Source organism: Staurois parvus, unplaced genomic scaffold, assembly GCF_062004578.1.
Source record: "Staurois parvus isolate SC_StPar_1 unplaced genomic scaffold, SC_StPar_1.0 ptg000132l, whole genome shotgun sequence".
NCBI lineage: Eukaryota > Metazoa > Chordata > Amphibia > Anura > Ranidae > Staurois > Staurois parvus.
Window position 1 is genome coordinate 2,810,558 of NW_028317928.1, and position 14,443 is coordinate 2,825,000.

Consider the following 14,443-nt stretch of genomic DNA (forward strand, 5'->3'; position numbering starts at 1 on the left):
TAAAAAAATGCTAAAAATTTCATATGGGTACAGTGTTGTATGACCGTGCAATTGTCATTCAAAGTATGAGATTGCTGAAAACTGGAAATTGGCCTGGGCAGGAAGGGGGTATAAGTGCCAGGTAGGCGAGGGGTTAAACATGTCCAGTAAAAAAATTTTAAAAATCAAATTTCATAATAAATTTGGGCCATCATGTATTCTGCTCCGTCTTTGCTAAAAAAAAATCCCAATACGTGTAAATTAATTGGTTTATGTGAAAGTTATAGCGTCTACAAATAGTGGTATAGATACTGAAATTTTTATTTTTTACTAGTGATGGCGGTGATCAGTGACTTATAGCAGGACTGCGGCGGGCATTCTGACACTGGAGGGGAACTGACTTGGTGTCACTGACATCCCCAGTGACATCAATACAGTGATCAGTGCATTTTATTAAAAAAGCACTGACACTGTACTAATGGCACTGGGCAAGAAGGGGTTAACATGAGGGGCGATCAAAGGGTTAACTGTGTGCTGTGCTTTACACTGTAAGCACACTGCTTTGTATGACTGTGCTATGTAGAGCGATACAAAGCAGTGTGCAGGAGCTGACACGGGAGAGAACTGTGTTGTTTACATCCTGTTCTCTCCCCCCGTCGGTAATCCACCTCCATCACCAGGTGCCGGCGAGTAATCAGCGGCCGGGACCCGGTGGTTGACAGCCGAGCCCACGAATATCAGTATCCCTACCCAGAAATGCAATATCACGTATATATACATGATTTTGCGCACTGTGCTGCCCTGTGGCAGTATTTCTGCTATAGCCCAGAGGTGTTCGGCGCCCAGAGACATGGCCAAGGTAAGGGAGGCTGAAACCTGACCACCACTGAACAAGACACGAGTTGAAACGACAAAACTGGGCCAATACATATCTGAAGATGGATTTTTTCAAAGGTTATATGGACTGAGGAGATGAGAGTGACTCTTGATGGACCAGATGGATGGGCCCGTGGCTGGATCAGTAATGGACACAGAGCTCCACCTCCACTTAGACACCAGCAAGACACCTCCACTTAGACACCAGTGGTGGTGGGGTACTGGTATGGGCTGGTACTATTAACCCATTGGATCTGACACCTCCCAGCCCTTTAAGGGTTTCAGAAGCCAAGAGGCGGGGCGGGGTTTAGGGTCATGTGACCGCAGTGACGCGCAGTCACAGCGGTCACATGATCGGGAAAGGTCCCGATCGAAAGAGGAGATTGGGACCTTTCCGTCAGTACCGGACGTGTGCTGGGAGCGCGCATGGAGCACGCTGATGAGAAGAGAGTGACTCTTGATGGACCAGATGGATGGGCCCGTCGCTGGATCAGTAATGTAGAAGTAAAGTCATGTGCCCATTACTGATCCAGCCACGGGCCCATCCATCTGGTCCATCAAGAGTCACTCTCATATCTCATCAGTCCATAAAACCTTTGAAAAAAATCTGTCTTCAGATATCTCTTGGCCCAGTGTTGACGTTTCAACTCACTTTCTTCAAGCAGTAGTACAGGAAAAGGTTTGCATCTTTCAAGAAGACCATATTTATGCAGGACAATGCTCCATCATATGCATCGAAGTACTCCACTGCGTGGCTAGCCAATAAAGGCCTTAACCACCTCCCTTCCAGCCGTTGTATATAAATGGCCAGACGGTGGCAGTGCAGGGTCGGGTTGCCTTTATAAACGGCCTCCCTGCCTCCTGCTTGTGCGCGCTCCCTGAGAGCGGGCAGCACTGCGATCCAGTGCCCACTGTGTCCTCCGGAACACCTGTGCGAGGTTCCAATCATGTGATCACTGATTGGCCAATCAGTGATCACATGCAGAGTAGTAAGCAAGATGTCACTTCTGACATCATTGCTTACTACGTGTGAAATCTGTGAATGATCACAGAGGTTACATGGTACAGGGCTATTCACAACAGCCTTGTACCATGTGACAAGCTGTGACCAATGACAGCTCAGACAGTAGTTCTCAATGGCTGCAAGAATGCAGCCAGAGAGAAGGAGAAATGATTGCTTATACAGCCTTTATGGGTGTAAAAGCAATCAGTGTACAAAAAAAAAATCTTCATCACCCCCCACAAGTAGTACAGTGTCACTATGGTGACACTACTGCTAGGGTGACAGTATGTAAAAAAACAAAACAAAAAAACCCCCCATAAAATAATCATTTACAAAAATAAAATAAAAATGTAAAAAAAATGTTTAAAAATTATAATTTTTGGTTATAAACTAATTTGGGTTAATTTTGTTTTTACTAAAAAGACAACGGAATAAATTTTAGCCAAGATGTATGATGAAATATTATTTATTTGCTAAATTTTATAAGAAAAACACTTTTTTTTTTGGACTATTTCATTTACATAGCAAAAAAAAAAAACCATCCCAGCGGTGAATAAATACCACCAAAATAAAGCTTTATCTGTCTCAAAAAAATGGTAACAAATTCATATGGGTACAGTGTTGCATGACCGCGCAATTGTCAAAGTGTGATAGCACTGAAAGCTGAAAATTGGCCTGAACAGGGAGGGGGAGAAAGTGTCTGGACTGGAAGTGGTTAAAGATGAAAGAATAATGACATGGCCCCCTCCTCACCGGACCTAAACCCTATTGAGAACTTGTGGGCCTTTCTTAAAGGGAAGATTTCCGGTGAAGAAAAACAGTACACCTCTCTGAACAGTGTCCAAGGGCTGTGGTTGCTGCTGCACAAAAAGGTGATCATCAACAGATCCAGAAACTGAGAGACTCCATGAATGGAAGGCTTATGACTGTTGGTCACCAATTTTTTTTTTTTAAATGTCAGAAATGTTTATTTGTATATTTTGAGTTGTTTGATTATTATTCTCACTGTAACAGATGAACAAGTGAGATGGGAAAATGTTTGTTTTTCATTCAGTTGCATAATAAATCTGCACACTAATAGTTGCCCAATAATTGTGCACACATAGATATTCTCCTAAGAAAGCCAAAACCTCACTTTTACTTTCTTAAATATTCAGGTTTGAGGTTTATTAACAGTTTTGGATTGAACGAGAGCAGCTGGAGTTGTCCAATAATGAAATGAGTCCTCAAAAACAGAAGTTGCCTAATAATTGTGCACACGGATAATTGTGCACACGGTGTAGATGTGTGTCACGTAGCAGGTTGGAGGCCAAAGTGACGAGGGGGCTTCCTTTGCTGCTAAGTTTCGAGCACCCCTGGAGGTGAGGACAGGGAATGTGGGGCCCAAACAAGCACGGGTTGCCTGCTGGAGAGCGCTCATGGTGATGTCTGGCCGGAGAGTTGCTGGACAGGGTGTCCAGGATGTCGGCTTTGGTACTGGTATAGCGTCCTCTTAGTTTAGGTGCTAGAAGTGAGGCACATCAGTGAAGGACATAAGTGGAGACATACCCATGGTTTGCCTATTCTGAGTTCTTCAGCTGCAGGCTGGACTGTCTCCTCCTGTCTTTCCAGAACTTTCTGAAAACATAGTGCGCAGGAGAGGGCAGCCAATCCATGGTCAAGAAGAAAATGGTCAGCAAGGGGCTGAGAGTGGTATATAAGGGTGGGAGCAGAGAATAGAAGGGTCTTTCACTGGCTGGAGACTGACTCAACCTGAAAGTGCTGTTAACTACTTGCCAACCGCAGATAGAATGACGGCTACACTGCGGCCGGCCAGTTCTGGGAGGGTGTCATATGACGTCCTCCCAGAATGTGCTCTGGGGGCGTGCAACCGGCGATCTCTGTGATCGCTGTGTCCTACAGACACAGCTGATCACGTGATGTGGTAAAAGGCCAATCACAGCGGCCTTTTACCACGTGATCAGCCGTGTCCAATGACACGCTGATCACCGGGAAATGCAATTGCCGGTTCTCGGCTGCACCTTCCTTGCGCCGTCAGAGCGCGAGTAAAGTTCTGCCGAGAACCAGCAGTTGTCAGAGCAGGGATCGGCACTGATCATCAGGACACTGATCATCAGTGCCCAGCAGTGCCACCCACCAGTGCCCAGCAGTGCACCCACCTGTGCACACCAGTGCCACACACACCTGTGCCCAGAAGTGCCACCTACCTGTGCCCAGCAGTGACATCCACCTGTGCCCAGCAGTGACATCCACCTGTGCCACCCACCTCTGCCCATCAGTGCAGCCCAGCAGTGCTGCCAGTCAGTGCCCAGTGGTTGTGCCAGTCAGTGCTCAGCAGTTGCGCCAGTCAATGCCTAGCAGTGCCGCCAGTCAGTGCCCAGCAGTGATGCCAGTCGGTGCCACCTATCAGTGCTGTCTATCAGTACCCATCATCAGTGCTGCCTATCAGTGCCACCTATCAGTGCCGCCTATCCGTGCCACCTCATTAGTGCCGCCTATCAGTGCCCTTCAGTGCTGCGTATCAGTGCCCATCAGTGCCGCCTATCAGTGCCCTTCAGTGCTACCTCATCAACGCACATCAGTGAAGGATAAAAATTACCTGTTTGAAAAATTTTATAATAGAAACAAAGAAACTTTTTTTTTCACTTTTTTTCACTTTTTTTGTTTATAGCACAAAAAGTAAAGTGCCCAGCAGTGATTAAATACCACCAAAAGAAAGCTCTATTTGTAAGAAAAAAATTATAAAAATTTGATATGGGTACAATTTGCATGACCGCGCAATTGTCATTCAAAGTGCAACAGCGCTGAAAGCTGAAAATTGGCCTGGTAAAGAAGGGGGTATACGTGCCCGGTAGGCGAGGGGTTAAACCTTCCAAGGCTTAGGAGAGGCCTTAAGAAGTCCTGGATGATTCTCGCTCCACGAGGAGCCATAGGATCAGCCCTGAAGTCGCAGGAACATCCAAGGCAGCACCCAAAGGGGATCTTCCTGAGAGACTTCAAGCCAGCCAGAGTCAAACTAAAGCTGAGAGGAGGCCTTCAGATTGCCTGGATCACAGTGAGTAGGCCTACAGGATTCTCACCCTGTACCCCCTTTCTTACTAGAGGGACCGTTCCAGTCCTGCTGCCAGGGTTGTGCCTTAGAGGAGGCTCCCGTGCTAAAAGTCGTGTGCTACCCTTTGTACAGGTAAGTCTGTGCTATTTCGATTAATGGCTTCAATATAGTGACCTCATCAAGGTATTTAGCTCTGGGCATCCCAAAGCTTTACCCAATCCCTATCCCAGTTCTACAAAACAAGTACAAAATAGACACTATCTGCCTGGTTACTGTCTGAGGACTGAAAATACCCTGTACCTGGCTGTTTGTTCCATACCTGGGATTAAAATTGCCAGACCAATCTGGTCTGTGCACTACACAGGAACCCCCAGTGGTGTGGCAGGCCTGGAACAACAGCAGCAGGTAGGTAGTACCCGTAGCAGGTAACAGGGCAGACTGGTAGAACTGAACTGAAGAGCCTAGTCAAGAGAGAGCTGAGGTTGTGTACAGGAGCCAGACATGAGGAGCCAAGGAGGCAGGCCAGGGTCATACACAGGTAATCAGAAGAGGCAAGAGTCCATTAGAGTAGGCTGGAGTCAGAATAAGGACCAGAAGCAAGTCAAGTCAATAACGGAAATCCAAGAGGCACAGGAAACACCAGAACAAGAGCCCTGGGCAGTGATTTGAAGAATTTAGGCCAGTAGGTCAGTATGACAGCTAGACAACCAGCATTTTCATTGGTGGAGGTCAACAATGGCAGCCTCCTTATATTTTTCATGTCATAAGAACACCGGATCTGCAGTATTGTGTTGGGTCAGTGACTGAGAAGGCCCTAAAGCTGATGGATCAGCATGACAGCCAGGGTAATGGCATTTTCATAAGAAGCCTTGGAAGCTAACACAAGAGACGGTGATGTCAAGGCCTGGAACAAGCAGGTTGGGAGTCGGGTGTACGGCCAAATACGCCATGTGTTCCACGTTCTCCTTTTAAGTCCTCCTGCACACGGGACGTTTTTACAGCGGCTGTTTTTTGCTTCCGATGTTTTTTTTCTACAGCCAGTAACCCCCCAGCATGTTATCCTAGGTGTCCATACACACATAGACTGGAATCAATGTTTTTTTGGCTGAAAAACCCCCCCAGGACTAGCGGGTTTTGGACTTTTTTTTACCCCAAAAAATAAAATTTTTGGTAAAACGCGGGAAAACGCAGCAAAACGCTAATGCAAAAACCCTAAAAGTGGGTTTCTAGAGGAGTTTTTTTAGCTGTAAAAACACTCTAATGCTGAAAAATGCGGTAAAGCTCAGCAAACCGGCATTTTTGGAAATTTTTGACCAAAAAAAACTGCTAAAAACTTCAAAAGCAGAAAAACGTGGGAAAACGCGGCAAAACGCTAATGCAAAAATGCTAAAAGTGGGTTTCTAGAGGAGTTTTTTTAGCTGTAAAAATGCTCTAACGCTGAAAAACACGGTAAAACTGCACAAACCGGCATTTTTGGAAATTTTTTTGACCAAAAAAAAATTTTTGGTAAAAAAGAACGCTAAAAACTGCAAACGCGTAAAAACATAGGAAAACGCGGCAAACCGCTAATGCAAAAACCCTAAAAGTGGGTTTCTAGAGGAGTTTTTCTAGCTGTAAAAATGCTCTAATGCTGAAAAACGTGGTAAAACTGCACAAACCGGCATTTTTGGAAATTTTTTTGACCAAAAAAAAAAATTTTTTGGCAAAAAAAAAACGCTAAAAGCTGCAAACATGGAAAAACATGGGAAAATGCTAATGCAAAAACACTAAAAGTGGGATTCTAGAGGAGTTTTTTTAGCTGTAAAAACACTCTAACTTTAAAAAGCATGGTAAAACTCCGCAAACTGGCATTTTTGGAAATTTTTCTGACCAAAAAAAAAATTTTGGGGGTAAAAAAAACGCTAAAAACTGCAAACGCGTAAAAACGTAAGAAAATGCGGCAAACCGCTAATACAAAAATGCTAAAAGTGGGTTTCTAGAGTTTTTTTTAGCTGTAAAAATGCTCTAACGCTAAAAAACGTGGTAAAACTCTGCAAACCGGGATTTTTGGAAATTTTTTTGACCAAAAAAAAAAAACCGCTAAAAACTGCAAATGCGCAAAAATGCAGCTAAACGCGGCCAAGCGCAAATGCAAAAATGCTAAAAAAAAGCTGAAAAACTCCGGTTTTTAACGTGACTTTACACAGCTAACTTTACCAGCGTTATTAAAACGTCCCGTGTGCATGAGGGCTAAGTCCTCATGCACATTGGAAGTTTTTTCAGCGGCTGTTTTTGGCTTTTGACATTTTTTTTCCACAGCTAGTAAACCCCCCAGCATGTTATCCTATGTGTCCATACACACACAGACTGGAATCAACGTTTTTTGGCTGGGACGTTTTTTGGCTGGAAAAAAACCCAGGACTAGTGGATTTCTAGAGGAGTTTTTTAGCTGTAAAAATGCTGGAAAATGTGGTAAAATGCCGCAAACCGGCATTTTTGGACTTTTTTTGACCAAAAACAAATTATTTTTTGGTAAAAAGAAAAAAAAAAAAAACACTAAAAACTGCTAATGCAGAAAACGCAGCCAAACGCTAATGCAAAAACGCTCAAAAAAGCCCCCAGCATGTTATCCTATGTGTCCATGCACACATAGACTGGAATCAACGTTTTTTGGCTGAAAAAAAAAAACTCAGGACTAGTGGCATTCTAGAGGAATTTTTTAGCTGCTCTAACGCTGAAAAACGCAGCAAAACGTGGTAAAATGCCGCAAACCAGCATTTTGAGATGTTTTTTGGACCAAAAAAAAATTTTTTTTGTAAAAAGGAAAATGTTAAAAAATGATAAAAACCGCAAACACGGAAAAACGCTGCTAAATGCTAATGCAAAAATGCTCAAAAAAGCTGCAAAACTCACATTTTTAACGTGACTTTACACAGCTAATGTTACCAGTGTTACCAAAACGTCCCGTGTGCATGAGGGCTAAGTCATCACGCACACGGGACGTTCTTACAGCTGCTGTTTTTGGCTTTTCGCGGTTTTTTCTACAGCCAGTAAACCCCCCAGCATGTTCTCCTATGTGTCCATACACACACAGACTGCTATCAACGTTTTTTGGCTGAAAAAAAACCCCCAGAACTAGTGGGTTTCCAGAGGAGTTTTTAGCAGTAAAAATGCTGTAACGCTGAAAAACGCAGTAAAACACCATAAACTGGCAGTAAACAAAGTTTATTTTTTTGGTAAAAAAAAAACCAATAAAAACTGCAAATGTGCAAAAATGCGGGAAAAAACAGCATTTTTGGACTTTTTTGACAAAAAAAAATTATTATTTTTTGGTAAAAAAGAAAACAACGCTGCAAACTGATGTTTTTTTGACCCAAAATAATTTGGGGGGGTAAAAAAAACCCACTAAAAATGCAAACACGGGAAAACGCAGCTAAACGCGGCCAAACACTAATGCAAAAATGCTAACAAAAGCTGAAAAACTCACATTTTTAATGTGACTTTACACCGCTACCGTTACCAGCGTTATCAGAACTTCCCGTGTGCGTGGAACCGTGTATTATGTCCACCTTCACATTGTATTTATTATCACGTCCTAATATTGATGAAGACACAGACGTTGAAATAAGTATTCTTTTTTATTAACACCCTTCTCTACATAAGCAGTGCTGTGATATCACTTGCTGTAAAATAAATAATGAAGGGGTACAGATTTCATAACCATAAATAAAACATACATAAAAACATACATAAAAACCATACATACTAAAAAAAAAAACAAAAAACAAAAAAACCCATAAAAATAAAAAACCAACAAAAAGAAAAACAAAAAAAAACAAAAAGAAAACAACAAAAAAACAGCATAAAAAAACGACAAAAAGAAAAAAAGAAAAAAACATTAAAAAAAAACAACAAAAAGAAAAACAAAAAAAAAACCCAACATGATAAAAAGCAAAAAACATACATACAAACATGCATAAAAACCCCTCAGAATGAGCCTACGGCCACAGAGGGGGGTAAAGGGGGTGCTACATACCATAGATTAGGAAGATGGTGGGGGCTGGAGGTGAGGACATGATTAGGAATGACCAGGGTAGGAAGACCAATAGGGCAGTTTGGAATCGCCATTCAGGCCGGTGCACGCCAGTGCGGCTCATGTTTGCTTGGACACAGAAGTCGCTCATTTGTGCAGCATGTCCCGCGCAAAAAAGTGGCATGCATCTTTTCAAAAAAGCATCCACAGGGAAACAGCACAGCATTTTTTTTGACCACGCTTTTTCCCTGCAGTTCCCGCAATCGCGCTGCAGGATGAGGGGTGCCAATCGAAATCAATCATCTCGTAAGAGGAGTGCGATTCTGTTGCGGGAACAGATGTGAGTCCTGACCAGCACAGTATGAATTAAGTATTAATGTGGCCCCGTGCTTTAATTGTGTAGGGTAAGCCCCCACGCACACGGGATGTTTATACAGCGGCTGTTTTTGGATTTTGACTTTTTTTCTACAGCTAGTGAACTCCCCAGCATGTCATCCTAAATGTCCATACACACATAGACTGGAATCAATGTTTTTTTTTGTCAGGGTTGTTTTTTGGCTGGAAAAAAAAAACAGTTCTAGTGGGTTTCTAGGTAAAACGCCACTAAACGCAGCAAAACACTAAATCAAAGCTAAAAAACTCACTTTGTTGGACGTTTATTTGACCCCCCAAAAAATTATTTTTTGGTAAAAAAAACGCTAAAAACTGCAAACGTGGAAAAACGTGGGAAAACGCTAATGCAAAAAGGCAAATGCAGGAAAACGCCACTAAACGCAGCAAAACACTAAATGAAAACTAAAAAACTCACTTTTTTGGACTTTTTTTGACCCCCCCCAAAAAGTTATTTTTTCGTAAAAAAAAAACGCTAAAAACTGCAAACGCAGAAAAAGGTGGGAAAACGCGGCTAAATGCTAATGCAATAAGGCAAATACAGAGAAACACGGGAAAACGCCGCTAAATGTGGAAAAACACTAAATGAAAGCTAAAAAACACACTTTTTTGGACTTTTTTTGACCCCCAAAAAATTATTTTTTGGTAAGAAAAAAAACGCTAAAAACTGCAAACGCGGAAAAACGTGGGAAAATGCGGCAAAACGCTAATGAGAAAACACTAAAAGTGAGTTTCTAGAGGAGTTTATTAGCTGTAAAAATGCTGAAAAATGTGGTAAAACGCCACAAACTGGCGTTTTTGGACCTTTTTTGACCCCCCTCCAAATGTTTTTTTGATTAAAAACGCAAACGCAAAAAAAAGGCAGCTAAAAGCTGAAAAAAACTAAAAAAAACCTTCGGTTTTTAACGTGACTTTACACAGCTAACGTTACCAGCGTTATCAAAACGTCCTGTGTGCGTGAGGACAGGACTAGTGGGTTTCTAGGTAAAACGCAGCAAACCGGCATTTGTGAACATTTTTTGACCCCAAAAAAATTATTTTTTTGTAAAAAAAAGACCACTAAAAACTGCAAATGCAGTAAAACGTGGGAAAACGCAGCTGTAAAACTGTAAAAAAGCAGTAAAACGCTAATGCAAAAACGCTTAAAGTGGGTTTCTAGAGGAGTTTTTTAGCTGTAAAAACAATCTAATGCTGAAAAACACGGTAAAACACCACAAACCGGCATTTTGGACATTTCTTTGACCCCCCAAAAATAATTTTTTGAGAAAAAAAATGCTAAAAACTGCAAATGCGGAAAAATGTGGGAAAACGCCGCAAACCGCTAATGCAAAAATGCTAAAAGTGGGTTTATAGAGGAGTTTTGTAGCTGTAAAACACTCTAATGCTGAAAAATGTGGCAAAACGCCACAAACCGGTGTTTTTGGACATTTTTTTTACCCCCCCCCCCAAATGTTTTTTTGGTTAAAAACGCAAATGCAGAAAAACGCAGCTAAACGCTAAAAAAACTCTGTTTTTTAACGTGACTTTACACAGCTAATATCACCAGCGTTATCAAAACATCCCGTGTGCGTGAGGACAGGACTAGTGGGTTTCTAGGTAAAATGCTGCAAACCGGCATTTTTGGACTTTATATTATTTTTTGGTAAAAAAAAAAACGCTAAAAACTGCAAATGTGGAAAAATGTGGGAAAATGCAGCTAAACTCGGCAAAATGCTAAAAGTGGGTTTCTTAGTTTTTTAGCTGTAAAAACGCTCTAATGCTGAAAAACACAGTAAAACGCCACAAAACTGCGTTTTTTGGCTTTTTTTGATGTCAAAAAACGTGCACGACCCTTTTTTGGTCCGCACTAGAATTGGATTGCATGGGTATTCACACCTATGCGACCCGATTCTGAACATTGCACCGCGTTTTGCGGACCGCTTTTGGGGTGTTGTTACCATAACATACACACCCGCAGCGGTTTGCATGAACTGGGTGCGATTCTGATGCGGTGCAGATATTGCACTGAAAACGCTGCAAATTACGTACCGCATCAGTGTGAACCCGGGCTAAGTGTTTTTTCTGCTGCGTTTTGCAGTACAGTCCATGTAATATGATTTCCTATGGGACACATTCACATCTCCGCGTTTTCACCCGGTGCGTTTTTTCGTTGTATTGGTCTACCCACATGGAAGAAAAATATATTTGAAATATATTTTAAAAATATTCCTCCCAAATATATTGACATATATTTAAAATACTACAATTTTGGCCGTATTCAACATATTTCAATAAATAAATAAATATATTTATGGTTGAACTGGATGGACTTTTGTCTTTTTTTTCAGCCGGACTAAATATGTAACTATATATATACAGTGGGGCAAAAAAGTATTTAGTCAGCCACCAATTGTGCAAGTTCTCCCACTTAAAAAGATGAGAGAGGCCTGTAATTGGCATCATAGGTAGACCTCAACTATGAGAGACAAAATGAGAAAAAAAATCCAGACAATCACATTGGCTGATTTGGAAAGAATTTATTTGCAAATTATGGTGGAAAATACGTATTTGGTCAATATGAAAAGTTCATCTCAATACTTTGTTATATATCCTTTGTTGGCAATGACAGAGGTCAAACGTTTCCTGTAAGTCTTCACAAGGTTGGCACACACTGTTGCTGGTATGTTGGCCCATTCCTCCATGCAGATCTCCTCTAGAGCAGTGATGTTTTGGGGCTGTCGCTGGGCAACACGGACTTTCAACTCCCTCCAAAGGTTTTCTATGGGGTTGAGATCTGGAGACTGGCTAGGCCACTCCAGGACCTTGAAATGCTTCTTACGAAGCCACTCCTTTGTTTCCCGGGCGGTATGTTTGGGATCATTGTCATGTTGGAAGACCCAGCCACGTTTCATCTTCAATGCCCTTGCTGATGGAAGGAGGTTTGCACTCAAAATCTCACAATACATGGCCCCATTCATTCTGTCCTGTACATGGATCAGTCATCCTGGTCCCTTTGCGGAGAAACAGCCCCAAAGCATGATGTTGCCACCCCCATGCTTCACAGTAGGTATGGTGTTCTTTGGATGCAACTCAGCATTCTCTCTCCTCCAAACACGACAAGTTGTGTTTCTACCAAACAGTTCTATTTTGGTTTCATCTGACCATATGACATTCTCCCAATCCTCTTCTAGATCATCCAAATGCTCTCTAGCAAACTTCAGACGGGCCCGGACATGTACTGGCTTAAGCAGGGGGACACGTCTGGCACTGCAGGATCTGAGTCCCTGGTGGCGTAGTGTGTTACTGATGGTAGCCTTTGTTACGTTGGTCCCAGCTCTCTGCAGGTCATTCACTAGGTCCCCCGTGTGGTCCTGGGATTTTTGCTCACCGTTCTTCTGATCATTTTGACCCCACGGGGTGAGATCTTGCGTGGAGCCCCAGATCGAGGGAGATTATCAGTGGTCTTGTATGTGTTCCATTTTCTAATTATTGCTCTGACAGTTGATTTGTTCACACCAAGCTGCTTGCCTATTGCAGATTCAGTCTTCCCAGCCTGGTGCAGGTCTACAATTTTGTTTCTGGTGTCCTTCGACAGCTCTTTGGTCTTCATCATAGTGGAGTTTGGAGTGTGACTGTTTGAGGTTATGGACAGGTGTCTTTTTATACTGATAACAAGTTCAAACAGGTGCCATTGATACAGGTAATGAGTGCAGGACAGAGGAGCCTCTTAAAGAAGAAGGTACAGGTCTGTGAGAGCCAGAAATCTTGCTTGTTTGTAGGTGACCAAATACTTATTTTCCACCATAATTTGCAAATAAATTCTTTCCAAATCAGCCAATGTGATTGTCTGGATTTTTTTTCTCGTTTTGTCTCTCATAGTTGAGGTCTACCTATGATGCCAATTACAGGCCTCTCTCATCTTTTTAAGTGGGAGAACTTGCACAATTGGTGGCTGACTAAATACTTTTTTGCCCCACGGTATATATTTATTTATTGGGAAAATATATTCAATATATTATATTGACATATACTTGAAATGCTACAATTTTGGCCGTATTCAATATATTTCAACAAATAAATATATAAATAAATATATATATTCTTTTTCCCCCCAATAAATAAATATATATGCATATATATAAAAAAGTATACATATTTATTAGGAAAAAAAAAAAAAATATATATATATATATATACACACACACTCTGCATGTTTTTAAAACAGAATTCAAATATGCTGTATGTCTTTAAAAATACAAATCCACATTTTCGGAATGCATTTACAAATGTATGTTAAAATGACTTTTTTATATGCTGAAAAAAAAATCTGAAGAATATTTTAAAAATATATATATTTTTAAAAATATAATTGTTTTTAAAATATATTCTTCAGATTTTTTTTAAACATATAAAAAAAGTCATTTTAACGTATATTTGTAAATGCATTCCAAAAATGTAGATTTGTATTTTTAAAGGCATACAGTATATCGGAAATATTTTTCAGATATTTTGTCATGAAAATGCATTTCAACATGCAGTAAGTATATATATATATATATATATATATATATATATATTTTTTTTTTTTTTTTTTTAAATATATTGAATACGGCCAAAATTGTAACATTTCAAATATAAGGCAACATATTTGGGAAGAATATTTTTATATTTTTATTTTTATATATTTCAAATATATTACAAGTCGCCCTCAGCTGCTGGGAAGGGATTTTCAACACTGTGCAGGTGCTGCGAAGCTTGTAGCAGGAAAAAGAAGAAGGCAAGGACATCTGACTCATTGTTTCCCATGAAATGATCTTTCCAGTATTGCTTTCTTTTTCACATGTCGAAGTCCCATGGTGATCGGCGTGACTTCACTCAGCTGCCGCTTCCAGAGAATCTGACGGTCCCTTGTGCAAACTCAAATGTGTCATGAGGGAGAACCGCTCCGAAAACTGTTTTCCGCATTCAGAACACGAATAGGGATGGTCCCCGGCGTGAATTTTTTCGTGTCTGACTAGGTCAGACTTCTGGGTAAACGCCCTCCCGCATTCTGTACAGGAATAAGGGCGGTCGCCGGTGTGGATCCTTTGATGAGTGACAAGGTTCGATCTGTCCGTAAAACATTTCCCGCACTCCGAACACGAATAGGGCT

The 14,443-nt window shown here is 41.4% G+C and overlaps 1 protein-coding gene across 1 annotated transcript in view; it reads right to left on the reverse strand.

Annotated features, from left to right (window-relative positions):
* Window positions 1–14,443, reverse strand: part of LOC149466158 (uncharacterized) — a 56,104-nt gene that overhangs the window by 18,430 nt on the left and 23,231 nt on the right. The window contains exon 6 of the mRNA XM_089672705.1: window positions 14,194–14,443. This exon is cut by the window's right edge and continues 969 nt beyond it. Within this exon, the coding sequence (XP_089528831.1) occupies window positions 14,194–14,443 (250 nt within the window). The remainder of the gene's footprint in view (window positions 1–14,193) is intronic.